This window comes from Clinocottus analis, unplaced genomic scaffold, assembly GCF_023055335.1.
Source record: "Clinocottus analis isolate CAN_PGR_092001 unplaced genomic scaffold, fCliAna1.0.p SCAF_8, whole genome shotgun sequence".
Lineage (NCBI taxonomy): Eukaryota > Metazoa > Chordata > Actinopteri > Perciformes > Cottidae > Clinocottus > Clinocottus analis.
The window spans coordinates 6,767,826-6,789,130 of record NW_027176240.1 but is presented as its reverse complement, the minus strand read 5'-3'; the positions used below and the strand labels follow the sequence as shown (position 1 = coordinate 6,789,130).

Here is a 21,305-nt window from a genome sequence, read left to right as displayed (position 1 = left end):
AGCAGCTGACCTGCGATAAGTAACTACAAACAGTCGATGAGAACAACCTGCTTCAAGCCGGGTAATCCCTGCTTTAGTTAGTACACACACGAGTGCCACACGATACAATTCCTGAAATTTCCTCCCAAAAAACTCCCACCTTTCTGTTGTGCTCCAGATAGAAGCTTTCTTATAACCGATCCTTTTATCGGCACGCTTTTCTTAGAAACAGCCAATCAAATAAAGGGACTTATGGTGCACTTAACGGCAGCTAAAAAGAAATCTAACGTGTCAGCATTGATTCACGAATCCCGTTTGAAATGTGTTTTTGCTCCAAATGGCGCTTCAGAACATTCTGATTGGCCCCCAAGTGCCCCCAGTGATCGTCTTTGAAGTCCTCGGAGCCGTGTGCCGAAGCTCAGTGTGTGCTTATATCTGGAGCTTTTGTTAGTCACTTCATATGTACCGAGTCCTGTGCCATCATTATTCAATGATTCACACTGTGCAGCCAAAACACTCACTCTTATCTGTTAAGAGGCTGCAGAGACGCAGTCAGACCCTGGGTGGGTGGATGGGTGGGGGACGAAGACAGAGACGGAGACAGAGAGAGAGAGAGAGAGAGAGAGAGAGAGAGAGAGAGAGAGAGAGAGAGAGGGAGAGAGAGAGAGAGAGAGAGACTCTGCCTCCTCTCTCTCTGGAGGGAAATGACTTTCCTCTCTTCCTCACAACATGAAGCCAGAGAGCGTCCCGACTTCAAGAGCTTTAGATCCTGAATATTCACGCTGGTGGCATTTTACCATGTGTAGGCGGTGAGGGTTTGCAGAGATGGGAGAGGGTGTGTGAAGTATTGATCACTGGTGCTGTTGTCCTTGTGTGCTCTGTCTCACAGCGGCAGCTGACTCTCAGAGAAAGACAGCGAGGCACAGATACAGAGGGAAGGTTGCCATTTATAAGGCACACTTATTCAACGGGGGATGAGCTGAACACAATGCGAATCCAATGAGAGAGATATGTTTTGAAAACAACAAAAGGATTGATGCATGCGACACATGAAAAGGAGGCCACTTGAATTGTATTATTTTGTTGTTTGTCTGTGCGTCAGCTTTAGGTGCAGCTTTGAACGCCTGAATTATATAATGATGTATTTATTGTGTTGATGGTTGGATTTTGACCCGGTTGAGATTCTTCCTGGAATTTAAATCACATATGTATTTTTATAATGACACCTTATCCTCTAACTTTAGCTAGTGTTGGTTGAGAAACACCAATGAAAAAACCTCACCCTCTGATACTTCAACTGTTAGATGTCAACATTTTCTGAACTTCAACAGCTTCCATTGTGTTGTGATCAAATATTAAAAGCCTCTTTTAAATATTCACCCTTTTTCCTTCAACCTGTCTTGTCTCACATTAATTCAGTCAGTGACTTCTTACATTTCCCCGAACGACTTTTAACAAAGTAGTGAACGTCTATAATTTCAGCAGTGCCCCTTATTAAAAAAAGATCTTTGTGGCTGGCGGGAGTGCATAGGAGTCCATTAAGACTCCCACTGGTGAAGACATTGGTGTAACATTGGTGTGACATTGGTATCAGTGGGGAACAATACAGACATCAGATGTGTGCGAGAAGAAGAAAAATCCACCAAATAACCACAAAATGGAAGCCGAAATCCAAGGAGGTCACAGACAGAAGCAGTTAGGATTGATTTTTCCACTAAGGTGTTGCAATTGCGTCAGAAAATGAACTTGTTTTTTAGAACTCTAATAAATAAATATTTTGTCGAGACAGATCTACTGACCTGCCTCATGCAGGATGAGGCAACAAAAGATTAAAGGAACAGGTTGAACTATTCTGAAAATGTGTACTCTTGTATTTCTCTTTTCATTCCTCCGTCTCTCAGTCTTACTGGGTCTCCGATCGTCTTCCAGTAGCTACTTAGCTGCATTATTTGTCTGTGCTCCATCATTGTCAATTAAGCTCCAATCCCAAACTGGGATGGTTTGTAGCTCCAGGGTATTTGACTAGCTACACGCTTTTATTATAACACAATGCTTCAGTACTAGCTCATGAACTGCCAAACCCAAGCAGACACAGATTTACATATCAAACCCAGCTTTTTCATCAGAACTGTTCCTTTCTCGACAATATGGCCACAGGAAATCATTTCTCCCCCCACACACAAAAGCTTCATTCGTACCAAGTAGAACCAATTGTGTTACCTTTCCCACATGAGCTCCACGGATAAGTTGTGTGTATGTCGTCGGAAGATGGAGACGAAACTAAATTAAGGGGGGCGATCCATGAAGTTGGATTTGTGAGAAAAAACATCACAATTCGGTGCAGCGCACAGTCACAACGTCCAGACACCACACACTAAGTACTATGGATTATATGCTCAATGTCATCAGATAAAAAAGGAGTTGATTCAAAACCAAAAAGACAATTTCATACATCAATACACACCACACAATATCCCAAAACACATCTATGCTAGATAGATACTATATAGTACTACGTCGAACTACTAAATACACAACGACTCATTATAATAATTGATTGTCCCAACAAAGACTCAATACTCTTTCCTCAATGCCGAGTAATTGCAATAATTCATTGTGTTATTCATGGCCTACTTTATCACCTTTGTACAAGTCGTGTAAGGAGAGGAGTCACGTGTCACATGTGTTGTAATGAAACCGCTTAGGATACTTTATTTTCATCGCCATGTTTAAAATACATCTTGGCAGCTCGTCCACCATTGTCAAGCATGCCAATTTCATTTGGACATGACTTTATGATACTCTTTTTATAGACAAGGCCTATTGTCTTGTTGAAAAACATTATTTAACAACTTGGAAACAATACACTGTGCTCTTTTTAGATCATCGCTAGAATCCTATTTTCACTGGACATATTTTCACCTATCGATGTTGCGAGGTTTTAAATGTAAAATGTGTTACTGAAATAAACCAAAAAAAAATCATAATTCATGCCCTGAATCTCTCAGTCATGAATCTGCTGGTCTGTGAAGAGACAAAACTTGGCAGAAACTGACCATCCTCAATGAATATTTCTCAGCACCGAAAATCCTTTACAGGTGCAGGGATACGAAGCAACACATTTTGGATGTGTGTTAATGTGTATCTGTTTGCGTAGGGCATATGAGTGCGTTGCCAGGCAGTTGAACTCTGTGTACATATTTTCCATGTGTATATTTTTACACCGTAGGGGTTGTTTGGGGAGCTCTCTTGGCCTCTGATCCGACTGACGCATCAGGGCCATGCTCTACCCTCTGCTTTGCTCCCTTCTGTGTTTTCTTGGAAACGAGGCTGCCTTGTGTTGCCATGCCAAGCCCTTGAGACGACTCGCAGAGCATTTCTGTCTCCGCGGCGTGTGCAAATGTGTGTGTGTGTGTGTGTGCGTGTGTTTCCGTGTGTGTGCATTTGGCACTGCGTGTTGTTCCTCGGTGCAGCTTTTGCTTCAAATTTGGACGGCGAAACATTCGTGTCCTGAATGTCTTTTGAGTGGCTTTATGAATGTTTCTTCCCTGCCATGTGAAGTCCGGATGTGTGTAAACGTTCTGTGATGGAGCATAACGAGAAACTTCATTGCGAGACTTTTTTTGAATTCAATAGCTGTGGCAGAATTCAACACGAGCGGCTTACTGGATGCTTTTTGTGACAAATGACACAAATTCAAGAGAGATTCGTCAAAGCAGAGGCAGAAATCTGACAGCAGGGATTGTTGTTAGTCACCAACTTCCTCCTCTCCCCCTTTGGAAAACATGGTTGGACCACACAAGAACCAGTTTGCATCCATTCATTGCTTTCTGTCTTCCTCCCAGACACAGCCTTCACTTACTAATGCAAGCCTCCTCTTCTTCCCCACTGTCTCCGTGTTATTGTCCAGATGGAGGAAGTAATAGCACGCATGCAGGATGAGAAAAATGGCATCCCCATCCGAACAGTGAAAAGTTTTCTAACCAAGATCCCCAGTGTTTTTTCAGGTAAGGCTTTTATCATTTTGCCGTTCTGTACGCTCTTCTACTGTCTCCTCTACTTCACTCCGCTCCCACTCACTAAGTACCGTACTAGTACTCATTTCTGGCCAAACAAAACACTGAAAGTATTTAGAGAGTTGTCCTGTTTTACATTTCACACCAGCAGTGCCAGAATGTCAAGAGGATCATATTGGATTGTGCAACCCAACACGTAAGAATCCATCCTGGAGTGATAACCCATAAGAGGTTATTCAAGTTAAACACTGCATTCAAAAATGGAGACGAGTGAGGCCATCATCGCTGTCATGCGCTATATGCAGAAATATGAACATATAGTATTAAACCAACAGTATTACGCAATCAAATTAAAAGCTTATATCGGCTTATAAGAGTTAGAGCTCTGCAATGCAACGGCATCGAAATCTTGTTAAATATTAAGGATTTATAAATAATCCAATAATGCAAGATTTTCCTATAAGTGCGAGTTTCTCAACATTGTGCCAAAATCTCCTTTTTTGCATAATGACGTGTCAGAGAACCAACAAATGCCAGAACCCTCACGGGTCCCCCTGACTGCTAACTAAGAGCCACGCTAAGGCCCTTTTTGACATGGGCCGAGGTTGGATGGTTGGCAGTGAGCAGCAACATATAGACATAGATACATATACATATCTAACTTTAGCTTCAGTGACGTCAGTGAAAGATGACGAATGCTTTCGTGCACATAGAGGGAAGCTGATGTACAGTTCTTTTTCTGTTTCCTTTTTCATGCCAAGCCTTCTACACAGGGGCTATCTATGTTTCAAACAGTGAGTGGCCATATTGATTAATTATGTTTCATGTGGCCAAGCAATATCCGCTTAGATCATCGCTGCTCCATCTTTTTGTTGGATATTATACAATCAAGTACACCGGCTTTGTCCGTGGGAACATTGGACTACTGTTTACTGTTTTTCTGTTTTTCTGTCCTTTTTTTTTGGTCTTTCTTTTATATTCATCTTTTTTTATATCTAGCTCTTGCATTAAAAAGAAGTACGAAGCGCAGAATCCGCCGTCAAATTCCATGTATGTCAAAATGTACATGGCCATTAAAGCTTATTGACACAATTTAACCTAGACCTAAATAATATAGTTACATGTCATCTTTATGTCTAAAAAAAAACCCATCATAACCTTTAGTTTTAAATATATTTTTTGTACAAATGCATGCAGTGTCTATCAAGAATGCGTGACTTTGGCGTAAGAGAGTGAAATGCTCAGACTTCAAGCACTCGTCCTCTGGTAGTTTCTGGGGATGCAACTAAGACAAAGTCTGTGAATACGGCCACTTAATCCATGTTCACTGGAGCACCCGCACCAGCTGGAAAGCGCAGCAGCCACGGGTGTAACCAAGGTTTCTCCATTGTGTTTTTTCCTCCGCACCACTTTTTGCAGCCTCAATTCTGTATAAAAAACACATTTTCCACTTGCCAACAAATTCACCTGTTTGAGTAACAGCACTTGCTCTCAAATGATTGTATTGGGAACAGACGTGGTGCATCTACCTAGATCCCACACTTTGTTTTTCATAAAAACTGTCAAATGAGGCTATTGTTCTTTATTTTACGGGCAACCAGATTATAAAGATGTATTTTAACAAAGCAATACTTCTAATCACACACAGGTGCTCAAACTGTGTGATCTTGTATTTGACAATATTTCACATTGCATGGAGTTTATATGAATTATATATTCATGGACTGGGTATATGTTTGTGTCCGTACAACACGAGGGTATGTCCTTTGAGTCCTATCTTTTATACGTAGCATATTCTAGCGTTTCACACATTTCCTCTGTGCATAGTCTTTATTTTGAACTCATGTGGTTTTACTAGTATTTTCACAACCTCTACTGTACATCCTCTCTACTTCATATGTGGATGTTGAGCTGTGCATGATGCCGTTGGCTGTATGCTGTTACTTTCTGCAGCAGAAAATATCCATTATTAGCCATGCTTGATATGATTTATCTTTCATATTATTGGCACATTCTGATGCACACACATGCTTGCACCGGCACACACCCACACACCCACACACTATGTGCACAGCCCAATCCATGTGCACGATATTAATCAAATCGGAGAACAGCCTTGTTAGAGGATTACCGTACACATCTCATTTAAGCTCTCTCTTAGAAAGTGGGTCAACTTTGCTAGTGTGAAAATGGGGTTGTATTAATGATGTTAATCCATGAAAAATCTCATCTGGTTATGGGGGCGCGGCAAAGCAACGGGGTTCCATGAAGACAAAAACACCGACAGAAAGATAGTTTGATGGACATAGAGACAGCCGCGGGGCTGACTGTCTCACAGCATGAATTCCCTGATGACTCAATTTTCACACCTTTTTCCCTGCCTTCTGTGGCTCTCGTCTCCTCAGCAAACCTTCACCCGTCAGCATGACGGACCGTAATAATAGCTTGGAAAATATATATTTTGCCAAAGTGCCAAAGTTACATGTCGTGATTAGGTGTGAAAATGCCCAGGGGGGGCAGAGGATGCTGTTCTGTTTTTCTGAGATGTGAAAATGATTCAGTTGCATTCTCAAATAGGGAAGATGAATTGCAAAAATGACATCAGCCGTATAAAAGGTTTGACGTTCAAGCCATGAGAAATGGCAGTAGCATACATGATCCCTAAACTACTGCTAAAAACAAACAAATACACATGTACTATCTTGTCTTTACAATGGATAGATTTTACATGCGGGCTTTTCTTCTCGCCTCTTTTCACACCTTATTCCACTCAATTAACGTCTTGATTTTAGTTTGTGACCGTTGCAAATGTCCACTCTGATGCATTGCCTTATTAAATGAAACAATTGCAACTGCAATGTCCGTGCTGTGGCTAAGTCAGACGGACTGTGTTGTTAGTGCACGAGCTGCTTCATTGTAACTCGCTGGTCATTTATATTAATGGACTACATCCAAAGAAAGCTGGCTTGGAGAGGGTGTCAGAGAAGAAAATTTGGTAATGGACGACCTATTACCCACCCACATGGTGCAACGCGAGAGGAATTGGTATGCACTGTGATGATGAGGAGAAGTAGATAGGGTTAAGAGAGTCATTGTTTTCCCTTTCATTTGCATCTAGATGAAAAAAAAAGTATTTCAGCACACAATATATTAGATGTCAGGGATTCATATTTATGTGCTTTCTCTCATTTCAGGTTCTGAAATTGTACAGTGGATGATCAAGAATCTGGACCTTGAAGATCAAGGTAAGGGGGAAGATGCTGAGCTGCAGGGCGAGGAGGAAGAGAGGTGGAAGAGGAGGGGCGGGAGGGGGGTGGAGGGGGTTGTGTAGACAGAGATATTGCATGAGGTGAAAGGGACAGGTGCATACCGGTGTTTAAAAAACACATTTGGTATCGTGGTTTGGCTGCTGAGATGCAGTTATGAACGTGACACACAGTTCCATGAAGGCAATTTCTTCAAAACCCCTAGCACACAAATGCCACAATTTGCGTTAAAGTCTTTCTTTCTTGTTGTCATAACTAACATGACATTTATGGATTTAATGTCAAACTAATCCATGTTATTTGTCATAACATCCATGAAAAAAGTAACTGCTAACATCTGATTTAGCTTAGTTTAGTTTAGCATACTTTTAAAAAGCAGAGCTCTGAATTGGGGCAAATTGGGCAAATTGTGAACAATTAAAACCGCTTGCTTGTCTTAAATATAGTCATAAAGAAATATCGCTCACAATGTGTTGGTTTAGAAGTGTTTTAAATGTTTGTGTATGTACTGTAGGTGTGTTTATTTGGATGCTGGAGTGTGTGTGGGTGTACAGATCAGTGTTTGTCTGCTCCAGTGTGTGTGCCTCAGTATTCATAGTTCAGCCAGTGTGATACTCAGCTGACTCATCAACTCTCTGCGATGTGACATTTGTATGCAAGGATCTGCCTGTCTTTTCCTGCATTTGTCAATTGTGCGTTTGTATCAGAAAGGTCAGAAAGGCATGCACTTATTTATGTGTGTGTTTTTTAAGGGCACAAGGAAGCAGTTGGATCATTATAAAACACCTCTGTGTTGTTTGACAGCAGTTGAACCGTCCAGATTGTTCCTGTGCTTCAGTTTTTCTTTTGTCTTTTCATTTACGTCAAGAAACATGTTCAAGTAAAAACACAGTTTCAATCATTTACATTTGCCTGAGAGATTATGCTTTTCCACATGTCTCAGACAGCCCTGATTCATAATGTATCGGAAGTGCTATGCTAAAAGTAGCATGAAAAACAAGAAAGCCTGTCAAATCACTTCTGCTTAATGTGCTTGAACCGGACAAATGTTCTTTTTGTTGCACTGTTCACTGTCATTGCCACATTTACATGTATTCTATTACATTTTGTGTAATCTGCAATTGGAAAAATGCTCTTCCAAAATACTATTCCAGATCATAATGGTCAGAGACGGACATTTTCTCGAGGGTCTAAAAAACAGGTGTGAACAAGCAGATGTTCTATGTCCTTTAACACTTTTTGTTCTTCCTTTTTAATTAAATCAGTGCATTTTATTTTGCAAACGGCCACGAAACAAGCTGTCAATTGCCCTGCGGCGATGAACAGAGTGTTGTGCAAAACTAAGTGACTTCAGCACAGACAAACTCCTGGCGGAGCTGACAGACACAGCAAAGTGAAACGCAATTAATTTGGCTCATAGCACAATAGCAGCATGTTTGTCATATAAAGGAAGATTATGTTATATATCAAAGTAAACTGGGGATTGGGAGGTTTTATGCTGAATAAATGTGCTGGATAATATACTGACACACTCCAGATTAACTCATTATCCTGTTATTTTTGCAATCTTTTTAGTTTCCAACTGTATTTGATAAGTTGATGCAAATTTCTGCCTCGAAAGATTCTCTCAAGATGTTTAATCTTCTTTTAGGACATTTTAGCAGAAGGTTTTGCACATGTATGTGAACTCATGCCTTTCATCACAATTCTGGCAATTAAAAATTATGTTCCATTGTATATCTAAAGCCAATTGCTTTATCTGGCATGGGAACTATTGCAATGAAGTGCTTACCGGCCTTAACCTGTTTAATTAAGGTGAATTATTGGGCACATTAGACAGCTTGTGAAGGGATCTGTAAGCGTTACTCGTAATACACAGGAACCCAAAAGCACGACACAGAGGCAGATGTACCAGGATAGTTTGGTTTACTCAAGTTCACACAGGGCCAGCACCGTGAGATGAGTCATAAGGCAAACAAATCCACAGGACGAGAATCTGTAGTCCAGAACAGGCAGGTACGCGGTCGACTCAGGAGTAACGCTGGCGAGCTCAGCAGTGACACACAAGACAATCTTGCAGGGAGCAACTGCAAGTGGAAGGCTTAGATAGTGAGGGACTGATGAGGGGATGTGCTGCAGGGGAGGGGGATGAGAGCTGATGCTGTGCGGCGGGAGACAGAAGAGTTTTGCAAACAGGCTAATGTGGGATGAAAACAAGCTAAGATGAGGTGGAATGTGTGACAGGATCAGAAACACAGAGACGCTGAAAGTGAACGAGGAGCCACTGGTTGACATGATCGACACCCTGAAGCGGACACAGCAGCCATCAGGCTCTGTTCTTTTGAAATAAGTACATGTTTTTTGAACACATTTAATTGAAACCGGTGTGATTTACTCTTGCTAGTGATATGAGCATGCCTGAGGCATCGCTGATAAATGTCCATGAATCCAATTATAATTTAAAAAATGTTTTAAAAAAAAAACTTAATTATGATCTGATCTCACAACTGAAAATAAAGACGTTCTCTGAAGTTTAGTAATCCAGTTAATTGTCCCCTACACATCTGTGGGTGCAGAGTAAACAGGAAGTGCTAGCAGCTATTTCAGCATGACACTCCAAGGTGAATATTCACCAAAATGTAAATATCAAGCTTAAGACACAAGGCTCCGTGGAGCCGACATCTCCACAGAGCTGACTGAATGTTACTTCCTGTTTACATCACTTAAAGCTGATGAGTACGCAGCAGCAGGAAGAGCTCGATGATTTATTGATGAAATTAAAAGGGTGACAGTTGAGAAGCAGGCAGGACACTAAATAAAACATTAAAAAAAAGGTTAAACACTGAAAAGAACTAAACACTACAAACAATGGCGAGAATGAAAGAGCAATGGCGAACTGGCACAAAGACTAAATACCGGCGATAACGAGGGACGTGTGAAAGCAAGGCTATGGTCATATATTGTGTAGTTGTGACATCACAACTGCACTAAAATACTGACGGCTTGTTAAGGGGTCGTTCACATGTTGCGGCAAGAAATGTGTGGAAAACGCCAGCCGAGCCGCTTTCATCCTTTTATCCAAGATGCTTGAGGGTTGCGCTCCTGACGCATCAGAGACAAAGCCACCCTGTTGAGATGCTCCCACAAATGGGTTTTTCTCCCTTTGTACTGACAGGCCGGACAAGGTCGTGGTAGCAGCCTGTCAAGGTCTTGAATTATACCCTGCTTTATCATCTGTTTCACTCCAAACAGGACCGAGCATTACTAAAGGAACACCAGGATGCATTGAAGAGGACTTGAAACTAGCTATTGAGACCGTACACTTGTGTTTACAATCTTTACTGAGGTAGCAAATCAATTGAGAAGTAGGGCGATTTTCTAATAGACAATCTGACCTTTTTTTTCCAATCAGCAGGAGTCGCCTCCTGCTGGCCACTAGAAAGAATGCAGGTTTAACGCACTTCCTCATGGGCTTCGCTCTACACCAGCCGGCAACTGGAGCAGCTTCGTAGTGCACTAAACTCTCAGCAACGACCACTTTTTAGTGGTCCAAAGAAATGCAAAGGATTTGATTTGAATCCCTCGTGTAACTGGACACAGTTTAGCTGAAGAGGCTCTAAGTTCAGTTTAACTTGGACCCTAATACTGTTAAAATGTCATCACAGTTTAAAAAAACCAAAACACATACATACATGAATAAAAGTAGCTTAGCGTAAATAATTTAGATTCCTGTGGGGGGAATTTAGCTGTTAAATTTCAACAATTAAAAGATTTAAAATGATGAAAAATCACCAGATGAATAAAATAGCTCTATTCACCACACTATCAACAAAACGTGAGTGAGTGTGTAGCTGGTGTGTTGTTAAGAGGCTGAATTGCATATGAAAGAGCACATAATCCACTCAGTGGAACAGAAAGGAAAAGGATCTCTTGAGGCAGGACGTCAGCGAGGACACGTTCTGTTCTATGATGGTCCTGGACTTCTCCTCCAATATTCTTTAGACCTCCTCCTCATCAGACTCAAGAGTCACTCTTGTATTTTTTCCATCAGACCGTCCTTCTGTACATTGTTACTCCGGCATATAAAAAATTTTAACTGCCTGAAAAAGAAAAGCATGGATTTCTAAATAGATGCTCCCCCCTTAGCTGATTGAAACCAGTGTTGGAACTTCAAATCCTTGGCTTACGTAAAAGTACCAATACAATGATCTAAAAATACTCCATTAAATTGAGCTCTAAGGAATACAATATACATCAGAGGCGTTGTGAAATGATTAACGGGATATAAAACAAGAAAAAAAAAAACACAGTACTGATCCACATTCTGACATTTTGGACTTCAATCTCTGCTTTTTATTTATTTTTATTTTTTTAAATGGAGCCATCTAAGAAGTTAAGAGATGAAATAATATTTTCCCTTATAGACATCTGAGTAACAGTTTTCTGAGAGCGGCCACAAGCTACAATTGTTGAGAGCGACCGGGTCAATCTTAAATATTTCAGTGTATTTCACAAAATCTGAACCTTTTAAGTAACTAGAAACTAAAGAAAGATGTTTTCCTCTGTTGTATGCAGTGGAGTCCAAATAAAACCAAACAGGAACAAACAAGTACTTAATGCATTACTTAATGATTAAAACGTACATTTTTCACAGCGCATAGTGTATAGTGCAAACAATAATAATCAAAATTTGACTACAAAATCAAAAGATCTCCTCTGTTGTATTTAGATAACCCTCAGCTTGAAGAATACTCCCACACTCCACTTGGCAGGGCTCCAAACTGCTGGGTGTCTGGCACAGAGCTGGTAATATGATGAAATCAAAGGGTGTTTTCCCCTCAGACTTCGAGGCTGGCCTGTCTTGACAACTTGACTAATTCCAGTCCAAGGTTTAGTCAGCTGTAAAGCGGATAGAAAACCCTGCTATATGTTAAATGGGAGTCAGAAGCTCACATGCTACCCGGAATTCACCATTATAGACTCTTAAGCAACAAAATAAACCAATGTTAGTGGACCTTTAATTCATCCCACGGAGAACCTGTGATCACATTAGTCTGATTGAGCACATGCAGACTTGTTCTTTTGGGCCCACGATGAATTAAAGAATAAAATAGATTGCATTAAATATCAATTTCTATCTACAAAATCAGCAATAAGGCTCCTTTGTCCAAACCAACAGAGGCAGTGTGCAGCTGATTATCAATTATAAATGTGCAACTGCCGTTCTCAGTCTCGCTTCACAAAAAACCTTCCCATTGCCACCATGGACATGTTCACAATACAAACCACAAACACACACTAGCTTAACGAAAGAGAGGCCGCGCTCACTGTTTTCGTCTGTTTTCACTGTTTATAATATCTCAGCCATTAATTCAGATAGATGCAACGTTTTCTCGAACTATGCCAATACAATCATGCTAATTAACTGCATCCCGGCCGTGATCCTTCATTTGACTGTGCTGGAGTTGGCCCCGCCCAATTAACCATCATTTCCGGGATGTCACCTCCCTGGATGGGGGAACTCCGCTCAGCTTCTTCTTCGCTGGGACTTTTTTTTTTTTTACTCTGTAATGGATGCAACTTGAAATGTTGGATACAGCTTTTTTTTAATGTATTTTTTACAGTATTTCTACTGCTGGCTTTGCGCTGAAAGAAAGGGATACTAAATTAGAAAATGATGCTCAGCTTGATTTCATTTGATATGCCTTTTAACGTGTGCTTGGTGATTTCCTAAATTGGAAATAACAGCATGCAATGCAGTGTCAGGATTGATTTAGATAAATCAGTTAATGGCTGTGGGGATGACGTTCAACACTCAGTCCTCAGGTGGCATCAGAAAACCGCCTCAGCTTCTCTTCAACAGAAGCAGAAAGGCTCAGCAAACAGGACGCACACAAAATGAGAGCAGATCGTTCAACTGGTTGAAGAATGGGAGTCAGAAAGCTCCAACTTCCCTGTCCCAGACGGCCTTTTTCATACTTTGCTGACTTTCATCTGACAAACAATCCAGAAAATACTAATTCTGAATAGATAATAAGTAAAAAGATATATGAGTGAGCGGTTGTTTGCTTGTAAATGTCTGTCTGGCAGATGACATACATAAGCCTTAGTCCCTATAGCTATTTGACAAAGAAGACTCTATTTTGTTCTCACTTCATAACACACCAAAATCTAATAAATGATATATTATATATTCGGATAGTTTTGCTGTAAGAAATAGTGCAGTGGGTTGTGCAGTGCACAAGGAGGAAGGGGTGTGTTTATAAGTAAACAGGTTTAAATAACTTATGAGTCATAATTTATTAATACACACACATACACACACACATGCACACACCCCCACCCCCACACACTCACATATACACACACCCACCCACACACACACACACGCATGCATTCACATCAGCATCCTGACCTCTCAAAGCTGTCACAGTCACCTCTGTGCGAAAGGAAAAGACAATCTGTATTCATCGCACTGACACATACACCCAGTGTGTGTGTGGATGTATGGATGTGTGTGTATGTTTTAAAGAGCAAGAGACCAGAGATGTGAGTGTTTCACACATACATGCAGTAATCTCCTGTTAAAGCAGGCATAACTCTGCCTATTTATACTACGTCACGCACTTCAAACTGTATATCTGTGAGCCTATTAATGAGCTAAGATCACAGTTTACTGCCAGACTCCCCGGGGCTTTACACCAAAACTTTCAATCACAACGGCATAAATAGACAGGAATATTATTGTCTGAATCAACACACAAACAGGCGTGCTATATACTGTTCATAATTACCACAAAGAAGGCCAGTTACCTCGGAAATTGTCAATACATTATACGAAACATGAATAATAGACGTCGACGCCAGGAAGGGGTTACAGGTTGAGAACAGCAGGCAGTGACTGGTGGCAGACGAGACACACAGTTGATGATGATTACATGTTTTCATTATCTGATGGTTTTATACCTGGGCGAGTCAATCATGTGCTGCGGAGCGCCCGAGGGATGCAGGTTTTCACTCCAACCAAGCACAACACCAGGTGATTTGTCTGATGAGTTCCGCCTCTCCGGCTGATGGTGGGCTAATCAGCGTGACCTCCTGCTGTGGCGTTTGGTATCCAGTCAAAGCAGTGTCAGACCTTATTATAGTGTTTTTATTCCTATTGAACAGATCATATCCTTTTCTTGTCTTTACGTCCTCTGTGTTCATGTCCTTCGGTCTTGTTCTCGTTGTATCGCGCCGCGTCTGCTTGTATTTTTTTTTACATAACTGTGGTTTATTGCCATATTATTATTGTTAGAGCAGCAGCTATACTAATTAAGGTTCTGGTGTTTGTTCTGATCAGTTTGTCAACATTTAATTTCTACCTGGGGATGAATGCTGAATAAAGTTAATTTGCTTGTGTGGCCCCAAAAAAAAAACAGCATGCCGGCTCAATATGAGAGATGAGGAACTATTGATGGCAGGATAATCAGAAAATCTTCTTCAAATGATCTTTTAATGCCTCATGATAAACTGAATGAACAGTGTTTAAAGAGGACAGATAGATACATAAAATATAAAGCCTTATTACCCAGGTTTGCCTTGGAAATCATGCGTATTGGTTTTCTGGTGGTAGTTGAAGAGATTGATACCACTCTCGTGTAATTTTTTTGAATTTAAGGGCAGCAGCCGGTTAGTTTAGCTGAGCACAAAGACACCTTTCTGAGAGTGTTTTTCCTGAAATGTTCCTTCAGAGCACAGAACAGCCTCGGATGATTTCTGCAAGACAGTTCACAGTGTGGATTTAATTCAACTTTTTAACACAATCCCAAATCACACGTGTACTAGATGGATACATGTGTTTTATGTAGAGAAAATAAAAGTACAGTTGTATGTGCTTGCGTATACTATTACTGGGGAAAGGAACACAACGAACAAGAGTACATCAAGTTGTAAATGAACTTTATTTCTGTGTTTTCTCCAAGTGGAAGCTCTTCACCTAGGAACTCTGATGGCTGCACATGGTTACTTCTTCCCCATCTCAGACCACGTCCTCACGCTCAAAGATGACGGCACTTTCTATAGGTTTCAGGTAAGAGTGACCATAGTAATATTCTGATTCTTATTTGTGTTAATGGATCTTATTAGGTCTCTGAAACTTTAGAAATCAATGGCAATGTTTAAAATTGAACCAAGGAGAGGAAATGCTTCACAAAGGATCATTTTGTGCGTGTGTTATCGCATCATATAAACTAGAGATAATATGTTTGCTTCTGTTCATGTTATGAAGGATTTAATTCAAAGAGTGATTCCAGAGTGATTTGATTTGCGGTGACTTGTTCCATGTATCTTTCATAGAGAACAGGAGCTGTGTGTTTCGTTCTGTTAGCCACACACCGCATGACTCAACCGCCCACCAGATGCTAACAGCTAACTAGCTCAAGTGTGAATCATTGCAACCACAAGAGGTCATCGAGCGGACAATCATTAATGAGCACAAAATATATTAAGCTGATGGACGGATAGAAAGATGCACACACATTACCATTACATAATCTCCTGGAGAAGATCATATAAAATACAAATATGTATTGACATTCGAAAGCTCCTTCCTCGCGGTAAAGCACAAAACTCACTTCACACATGACAAATGTCCAACTCTAATGGCTGTATTCAAGATAAATCATTTAAAGTGCATGTGTATAATGTGCTGCGGTGATTAGGAGTTGTTGTGCGTCGTACTTCTTAAAGGTTCATAAGTAATGAAGGAAAAAAAAACACATCACTCTGAATGTTAACCGTGGGATTGACACTTTTAGGGGTTTAGCAGCCAGTGAGCTCCCTCAAGTGTGCAGCTCAGAACTAACCAATGTAAATAAAGGTTTGTGCTGGTATCGGGCTTTACTTCGCTCTTTGCTTCATGGGTAATCGGTTTTCATCTGATGCCAGTCCGTACAGGGCCGCCGAGGAGGGTCAGGATTCATGCCGGTGTCTGCTCCCACTGCTCGCTGAAAGGAGCTTATGTGCTTTAGAGTTTAGACGTTTTGCCGAGCCCATTATTCAACAAAATACTTTATTGTGACAGATGTACGGCTGTGACTGTGTGCCCACCTCGCATGGCGGTGCACACTTTGACGCACCATGTGGTTAGCTGTACGCTGTCAAAGATGTAAGGTTTCTTAATGGCCTGTTTTTCCCTTCAGACGCCATACTTTTGGCCATCAAACTGCTGGGAACCAGAAAACACAGACTATGGTGAGAGAGCTGCGTGAAGTCTAATACCTGCTTTGTGCGTCGTGCAGCACTGAAGAGACTCAAGTGATGCACACAGCTTGTGGAGTACATTTGTCCAGCAGATATTGTATTACTGCTGGCGTTACCAAAAAGTCAAAAGATGACACACAAATGAGGCAACTGCAGTATGAAAATGCAGGAAGAAACATTAAATCACATTTTTTTTTAGTATGCTTGGCCCACAGTTTGAATCGGCTATACTGCAGTCGGCATGCAATACTGTGTGTTTCCTATCCCATGTCTATTCATACTCTCTGACTGATACACACTGATCACAGTGAAGGAAACCAGGGATGTGTTTGTGTGCGTGCACTTGTTGTGCACAGTTGGCTGAAGGTTTTAATACCGATACACTGACGAGCTCCTCATTGTTTACAGACCAGTGGAGATAAACATTTCATAATGCCAAAAAGGGTTTGCGCGCATGGCCGCAGCTTTGCAGGTCTTTCATTTGTTGTTTGAGTTGTGGGAGAGGAAAAAAAGGGCTAATGCTCGCTGTGGGATTAATCCTGTGAGTGTTAGGGGAAGATAGAGTGTCTCAGATGTGGCAACTGATTCACATGAACGATGCGCCTTAATGAAAACAGCGTAATGGCATAATGAAGCTTCCACATAAGGGTCAGTTAACAAAGGGATGAAGGGATGATGATAGTACAGGAAGACATCAAAAGTCAGGCAAACACACACAAACAACACACCCTGTGACAGGTGCTGAGACAACATGCACAGCCAATGACCTCTGTGATTTGCAGGCCAGTTTAAATGTGCAGTTGAGAGGATTAAATGAGTAAATGCAGGGCCACTTAAGGCTGTTTAAAGCTGAGTTCCCGTTCTCGGCGTATCACCCATCTCTCTGTCTCTCTCCGTCTCCCAGCTGTTTACCTCTGCAAAAGAACAATGCAAAATAAAGCACGTCTGGAGCTTGCAGACTATGAAGCGGTAAGTGAGAGAGGTCTGTTAATGCCAGCGTTCCCGTCGTCACATATCTGTTCTGCATTCAGCTCTCAGGCTTTATCTTTTGCCTTTTTCGTTCATTCTGACACTCAGAACATTTGTTTTTTACTGTGTGCCACTGCATCATTTGTAACTTTCCTTTCACCGAAGCTATTAAATGAATCACCGGTTTAGTTGTACTCAGGGTTTTTTTTCTTTTGTACGTGAGCGGGGATCAATAAAGATGGTATCCAGCCGTGCACTGTACATATCATGCACGGTAAAAATAATCAGTCCAGATCCCTCAAAAGCCTTTTCTTCCCCCTCCCCCCCCTCCTCGATTGTTCTTTGTTTCACTTGCAGGAGAGCTTAGCAAGGCTACAGAGAGCTTTCGCCAGGAAATGGGAGTTCATTTTTATGCAAGCAGAAGCACAAGCGAAGTAGGTTTCTATAAGAGCCACACATGCGTTGAGTGAGTCCTCCTACACCCTCATTCTGACATGATTGAATTTAGTGGTTTCACGACAAGGTTCCTGTAATCACCAGCGCACAACTTCACACATGAGCTGCACATTACACGTGTGATGGACTGAATGAATCACATGTGTGTTGGAATAAGCTGCATTCAAAGCTCTGTAAAAACGGTTCTGAACTCCGCTTTTTTTGTTCCGTCAGAGTGGATAAGAAAAGAGACAAAATTGAGAGGAAAATTCTCGACAGTCAGGAAAGAGCATTCTGGGACGTGCACAGACCAGTGGTGAGTGAAATTGCTGATGTCGTCGTCACCTTTGCTGTTCCCAATATATTTGCAGACCCTATCAATATTATCTGAAATAGTTCTGCGAAAGAGAACGCTATTGGGAAAAACTATTTCACTCTGATTAATCTCCACCACACACACACACACACACACAGAATCAAAATGACACGCTGTAGATATAACATATCATTTACGCCCTCTGGGTTATCTTAAGCCATTCAACACATCTCACCTGCATCAAGCTGCGCGACAAAGTAATATTGGTCTGAAAAAGGTTACGGAGTTCATGTTATTCATAAATAAGCTGTACATGAATTGAGTAAAAAGAGGCGAACACGCTGTAAATCCTCCGTCGTCTATTCCTCTGCCATACACATGAAATGCCACATCAATAACTGTCACAACACATCAGCTTCACCGCTGCTCTTTACCTTGTTCATACACAGTTGCTTGGCATTAACATTTATTTCCCCCCTGAGGTTACAGGGTCTCCTCTGCTGTATTTCTCTGAAAGCCGCTGCTCCATGCTTAATTGGAAAATAAGTTCAATTTATGCATCCTCGGAGCAACATAATCAATATTAATTCAAATTTCACAGTGACGCTGTCAAGCTACTTCGCTCTGTTATGCGAAAGAGACCGAGATTAGACCACTTGTTCAATCAGGCGGAATTTGCACACACTAGTTCCCGCTGGTTTGCTTGTTTTGCTAGAATTGGCACATTTCATGTTTAATTAACCAGCATCCAACACATTGTCCCGGAGACTTCTGAGAATCACTTTGCAGCCCCGGCATATTGGATTTTATTACCTGAAACTCGGGTCATGGTGGCAAAGTCGTACCTTTGCCGTTTGCTCGAGGGCGAGGAACAAATCAGCTGAAGTTGTAATAATTCAATTTGAGCTGAATTAACAGAAGTGTGCGCTTTTCTCTTCACTCGTCTCACAGCCTGGATGTGTGAACACAACAGAAGTCGACATAAAGAAGTCGTCCAGAATGAAAAACCCCCACAAAACCAGAAAGGTACGGCCCATCCATCCCACTGATGCACCTTTCTGTTGAGTTCAGGGTTGATAACACTGTAACACATGAACACATGAACGCATTGTTCCGTGTGTGGCTGTCACTCGCTACACAGCTGCTATTACCGATAGTTCTTGTTCATTTGTCTGTGGTTTTTTTTGGTCATTTCAGTCTGTGTATGGGCTGCAGAATGACATCCGTACCCACAGCCCGACCCACACTCCAGCCCCAGAGGCCAAGCAGCCGACAGAAGAAGAACTGCAGGAACAGGTGAGGCCTGCCGGTGGCGCTCTGCTACTAAAAACAGGAGCTTTAAACATTCAAAGTCAAGACTAGCACTCAAATTGCAACCGTAGTACTCATTTTTCATCTGTGACTCTTGTTACAATATGTTTGAAATAAAAACATAACATGTAAAGAGTATGTTTGACCTGCACACAAAAAAAGTAAACTTGTTGAAATCTACGTGTCGACCAACAATTCACTGTAACTTCATGGAGACTGATGCGTGCTAATGTGTTCCCTGCTGTGGTTTCAGATCACCTTTTGGCAATTGCAATTAGACAGGCATCGACTGAAAATGTCCAAAGTGGCAGAGAGGTGAGCGATGGTATTTGTGTCTTTATTCAGTTTAGCCATCGATCTGTTTATTGAGCCTTTAAACGGCCTGACACGCCGTCGAACTGAGAGCTCCGATGACCTTGGGAGAGCGACCGGGCCCGAACAATGCCCTCATTGGACGGTTCCAGATACCGGGTGGCACACAAAGCGTTCATTAGTCATTTCCTTCAGTGAAAAGTGATCTGCATTCAGTGAGAATGAGGAATTCACCTCACTGCTTCCTTTAATTAAAGAATTACAAATAGACATCTCATTTATAGTCACTCGCAGGAAGGTATGATCATGGAGCATAATTTCCCCAGATGTGATAACTAGATAGATAATAAATGCCAAATGTCCACCGCTGATACAAACTGCTGTCATTCATACGCTTTCGCTGTTTTCTCTCCAAAACAGTTTGCTGGCCTACACAGAGCAGTACATCGAATACGACCCCTTCCTCACGCCTCCAGATCCATCAAACCCCTGGATCTCAGATGACGCCACACTCTGGGAGCTTGAAGCCAGGTTGGTACACGTCTTGATTAACCTGACACCGATTGGTTGAGATATTGAGGTGTGCATCGTTCACGTGCATGATCTGTGAAAGGCGCGCTGTTGCTTTTTGGTGTGTCTTTCTTCAGTAAGGAGCCCGGCCAGCAGAGGGTAAAGAGGTGGGCTTTCGGCATCGACGAGGTTCTCAAAGATCCAGTGGGAAGAGAGCAGTTCCTCAAGTTCCTGGAGTCTGAGTTCAGCTCAGAGAATCTCAGGTGCGCACCAACACAACACACTCGTGAGAATAATCCCCTGGGGGCTTGACCTTAAGGCTTCAATAAATAATTTTGACTTTATCAATATTCATTATAATCACATGCATAATCAGAGTGAGTCACACCCAAATATGAAAACATGTTGTTTTCTCAGCTGATTTGATATAAAATATTGCCCTGTTTTAATCCACGGAGTGGAAATTAATATTTTACATCATCAGGTCTTTTATTAGAATTTAATCTACAACAAGTCATCACATGATAAGACGATCTAATGTTTAATATGTCATTTCTACAAAAGCAACCAGTAAACTTCGGCTGTAAAATAAATGATCGATATATACAATTATAAATAGTAAGAAGAACATTTGTCCCTGAAATGAATAAAGTATAAAGTAGCACAACATTGATACACTCGGGTGAAGTGCCTTAATATCGTACTTAAGAGCGCTGTCTGTTAATACAGCTGGCAGCAGGATCCAGTCATGTTTTTGGTAATTGGAATCACGGACTGAGCCTTCGCCCGTAGCTGCCACATGCTGAATCACAACCCGTACAGCTGCCTGAACCTTTTGCAAATTATACCCTCCACCACAAACCAAGTCTTAAGCTGTAAATGAACGGTTAACTTTTGTGGGACCGGATTTGTGTTCCCACATGTGTCTCCACAGGGCGACTGTGT

At 41.5% G+C, this 21,305-nt stretch overlaps 1 protein-coding gene across 3 annotated transcripts in view; it reads left to right on the top strand.

Moving 5' to 3' along the window:
• Positions 1–21,305, top strand: part of rgs7a (regulator of G protein signaling 7a) — a 51,630-nt gene that overhangs the window by 26,295 nt on the left and 4,030 nt on the right. For all 3 annotated transcript variants that reach the window (XM_068567717.1, XM_068567718.1, XM_068567716.1), the window contains exons 3-14: positions 3,890–3,986; positions 7,190–7,240; positions 15,229–15,335; positions 16,447–16,498; positions 17,412–17,476; positions 17,834–17,910; positions 18,146–18,227; positions 19,179–19,253; positions 19,425–19,523; positions 19,792–19,853; positions 20,271–20,381; positions 20,498–20,623. In XM_068567717.1, the coding sequence (XP_068423818.1) occupies positions 3,890–3,986; positions 7,190–7,240; positions 15,229–15,335; positions 16,447–16,498; positions 17,412–17,476; positions 17,834–17,910; positions 18,146–18,227; positions 19,179–19,253; positions 19,425–19,523; positions 19,792–19,853; positions 20,271–20,381; positions 20,498–20,623 (1,004 nt within the window). The remainder of the gene's footprint in view (positions 1–3,889; positions 3,987–7,189; positions 7,241–15,228; positions 15,336–16,446; positions 16,499–17,411; positions 17,477–17,833; positions 17,911–18,145; positions 18,228–19,178; positions 19,254–19,424; positions 19,524–19,791; positions 19,854–20,270; positions 20,382–20,497; positions 20,624–21,305) is intronic.